The sequence below is a fragment of the Dioscorea cayenensis genome, chromosome 3 (genome assembly GCF_009730915.1).
Source record: "Dioscorea cayenensis subsp. rotundata cultivar TDr96_F1 chromosome 3, TDr96_F1_v2_PseudoChromosome.rev07_lg8_w22 25.fasta, whole genome shotgun sequence".
NCBI lineage: Eukaryota > Viridiplantae > Streptophyta > Magnoliopsida > Dioscoreales > Dioscoreaceae > Dioscorea > Dioscorea cayenensis.
In genome coordinates, this window is record NC_052473.1 from 17,279,171 (window position 1) to 17,282,855 (window position 3,685).

At 39.7% G+C, this 3,685-nt stretch overlaps 1 protein-coding gene across 2 annotated transcripts; it reads left to right on the plus strand.

Moving 5' to 3' along the window:
* Positions 1–232: 232 nt before the first annotated feature.
* Positions 233–3,449, plus strand: LOC120255068 (probable LRR receptor-like serine/threonine-protein kinase At2g24230). 2 transcript variants are annotated; one of them, XM_039262975.1, is made up of 2 exons: positions 233–1,189; positions 1,340–3,449. In XM_039262975.1, exons 1-2 carry the CDS (start codon positions 712–714, stop codon positions 3,310–3,312), a joined length of 2,451 nt encoding a protein of 816 aa, XP_039118909.1. In that variant the 5' UTR covers positions 233–711; the 3' UTR covers positions 3,313–3,449. The 2 variants fall into 2 exon arrangements, with proteins under 2 accessions (XP_039118909.1, XP_039118904.1); XM_039262970.1 differs by having other exon boundaries at positions 233–3,449.
* Positions 3,450–3,685: the final 236 nt, after the last annotated feature.

Sequence of the window (3,685 nt, forward strand, 5' to 3'; positions counted from 1 at the left end):
GATTAATAATTAATAATTAATAATTGAAAATTAAAAATTATTCCTCTTAATATTTTTTTCTTATTCCTTTTAATATTTTCTTCAGAGAGATTAATAATTAATTAAAAATAATTATAAATATATATATATATATATATATATAAATTAAAATCCCAAAAAATTCACCAATTACTGCACCAATAAATTCCACCACCAACAGCACTGCGGTGAAATTCACACCAGCATTAATGGATCTTCACCACCTTCTTCATCCTTGTTTTCCCTCACCTTCCATTCATATCCCAGCTTGAGTTCCTCTTCTTCTTCTTCTCCTTCTTCAGAGGAGAAGAAAAAAATCTCATCTTTGTCTTTGTTCTATGCCTAAAATTGGAGTCTTTTCACCATTTGTGTCCTTGTTGTTCTGCTTCAACTTCCGTTGATTTCCCAAGGTGAGTTCTTGTGCTTTTTATAGAGAGAAAAAAATCTCATTTTTGTCTTTGTTCCATGCCTCAAATGGAGTCTTTTTCATCCACTGAGTGAGTCCTTGTTGTGTTTCAACTTCTATTGATATCCCAAGTTGACTTCTTGTTCTTCAAATAGAGAAGGAAAAGGTCTCATCTTTTAGTTTGTTCTTACTATTTGAACACTTGTTGTTATCGTCCATCTTTCGTTTCGTTCTAAGCTTCAAATGGAGTGTTTTTATGTGAAGTGGAACAAGCTTTGAAGCACAGCATGGGTTGTGGAATCAGTGTTTGCTTTGTATTCTTCTTGCTTTTTTCCTTCAATTGCTTGGCTTCTCAGCAGCAGCAGCAGCAGCAGAAGCCAAACACTGATGGATTCTATGTCTCTGATTTCCTGGAAAAAATGGGTGTCATGGTGTCTATTTTCACCCAAGCTTCATCTTCTTCTGTTTGTTCATGGAAAGGTGTTGTTTGTGATGCCAAACAAGAGAGAATCACTCAATTTGTGGCTTCTGGAATTGGCCTTTCAGGTTCTATGCCTGAGAACACCATTGGCAAGCTCACTAAGCTCCAAATATTGGATCTTAGCAACAATGGCATCACAAGCTTGTCTTCTGACTTTTGGGGCATTGGGAGTTCTCTCATAAAGCTCAACTTCTCTTCAAACAGGATCAATGGCTCCCTTCCTAACAACATTGCCAACTTTGGCATGTTGGAAAGCTTAGACCTTTCCTACAATGCCTTCTCTGGTGAGCTTCCGACCTCTCTTGGATCTCTTTCGAGCTTGCAAATTGTCAATCTGAGTGGAAATATATTCCATGGGAGTTTTCCTGCTGAATTTCTTGGCTGTAAGTCTCTGGTTACTATCAATCTCTCATTGAATTCAATCAATGGCACAGTTCCTGATGAATTTGGCAATGCATTCAAGAAACTCCAAAGATTGGATCTTTCTGGGAATGAGATTCATGGCAGAATACCCAATTTTTCAGGGCTCCAGTCACTGTTATATCTGAATCTTTCAAACAATTTGTTTCAAGGTTCAGTCCGCGGAGTTTTTCAGCAATCTTTGCAGTTTATAGACCTCAGTAATAACCAGCTTCAAGGCCACATTTCTGAGGTAAATTATAATCCTATGAATTCTTCCAGCTTCATTTCATCGTCATTGATTCATCTTGATTTGTCTCGAAACCAACTGAGTGGTGAGTTTTTCAAAGATTTAGGGCAAGCGCAAGCTTTGAAATATCTGAATCTTGCATTCAATAGATTTTCTCATCAGAGTTTTCCGTCAATCGGAAACCTCTCTAGTCTCGAGTATCTAAACTTGTCGAGAACTAGTCTCATTGGTCGAATTCCGGCTGATGTATCCAAATTGTATACATTGAAGACATTAGACCTTTCACAGAATCATTTAGTTGGTCGAATCCCCGATTTAAGGTCTAGAAACTTGAATGTTTTGGATGTGTCCATGAACAATCTCACTGGTGAAATTCCAATGCCATTGCTACAAAACTTAGTCCAGATGTTGTACTTCAATTTCTCATACAACAACCTCACTCTCTGTGATGTAAAATTTTCTCATCAAGTGCTCAACACTGCATTCATTGGATCACAAAACAATTGTCCGATCGCAGCCAACCCAGATATTATCAGAAGAAAGCAAGTGAATCATAAGGGTCTGAAACTGGTCTTAGTTGTGTCTCTATCGGCTTTCTTCTTACTGGTTGGATTGGTGTGCCTTGCATTTGCTTGTCGAAGACGAACCAGATCATGGGCAGCCAAGCAACTCTCGTACCATGAGGACCAGAATATTTCGGGGCCATTTTCTTTTCAGGCAGATTCAACAACTTGGGTTGCCGATGTCAAACAAGCAACATCAGTGCCTGTTGTTATATTTGAGAAGCCACTGTTGAACTTCACATTTGCAGACCTCTTGGCCGCAACGTCACATTTTGATCGGGGGACATTGTTAGCTGAAGGGAGGTTTGGGCCAGTATACAGAGGATTTCTGCCTGGAGGAATTCATGTTGCCGTGAAGATTTTAGTTCATGGATCAGTGTTAACAGAACAAGAAGCTGCAACCGAGCTTGAGAAGCTTGGCAGGATCAAACACGCGAATCTCGTACCTTTGACTGGTTACTGCTTGGCCGGGGATCAAAGAATCGCGATATATGAGTATATGGAGAATGGCAACCTGCAGCATTTGCTTCATGACTTACCCTTAGGAGTGGGAGCTGCCGAGGAGTGGAATGCAGATACATGGGAGGATGATAATGATGGTGTTCGGAGCTTCACGAATGAAGGACTAACGACGTGGAGGTTCAGACATAAGATTGCATTAGGCACGGCACGAGCATTGGCTTTTCTTCATCACGGATGCTTCCCTCAAGTAATTCACAAAGACGTGAAGGCTAGCAGTATTTATCTCGACTCGGCATTGGAACCAAGATTATCTGATTTCGGTTTGGCAAAGGTTGTTGGTAGCAGCTTGGAGGAAGAGCTCGCTCATGGGTCTCCGGGGTATACTCCGCCGGAGTTCACTAATTCAGATACTTGTTCTGCAACTTCAAAGTCTGATGTATATGGATTCGGTGTTGTTTTGCTTGAGCTAATGACTGGAAAGAAGCCTCTAGGCGATGAGTATCCAGACGAGAAGGAAAGCAGTTTGGTGGCATGGGCAAGAGCATTAGTGAGAAAGAACCAGGCAAACAAAGCAATCGACCCGAAGATCAGGGATACGGGATTGGAGAAGCAAATGGAGGAAGCATTGAGGATTGCTTATCTATGTACTGCCGACTTACCCTCCAAACGACCATCGATGCAGCAAATTGTAGGACTCCTGAAGGACATCGAGCCGAGTATTCCTGAACATTGAATTGTATATTGTAACAGTGACAACTACTTGAATCTGAAACTCTCTTGTTCACTTGTGTTTCTGCAGATTCTCTATTGTGTCACTGTAATCTAAAATGCAGTAATTGTTTTTAATGGTATCACTAAGTTTTTGCAGTATTTCATATCATATCAATTTCTATTATTGAACCTGCAATACACACATATTTGAATATGAAATTCTTGGAATTGCTTGTTTTTCTGCAGATTCAGTAACATTGATACATACACACTACACATTTGAATCAGAAACACTGTTTTATCTGCAGGTTAATTACTTCACTAATTTTACATCATTAATTAAAGTTATAAAACATTCTTCACTGAGAGATCACACCAATTCCACTTTGAAGAAG

Coding starts and splice junctions, on each gene's coding strand:
- LOC120255068 (XM_039262970.1), top strand. CDS start 712: ATGGGTTGTGGAATCAGTGTTTGCTTTGTATTCTTCTTGCTTTTTTCC.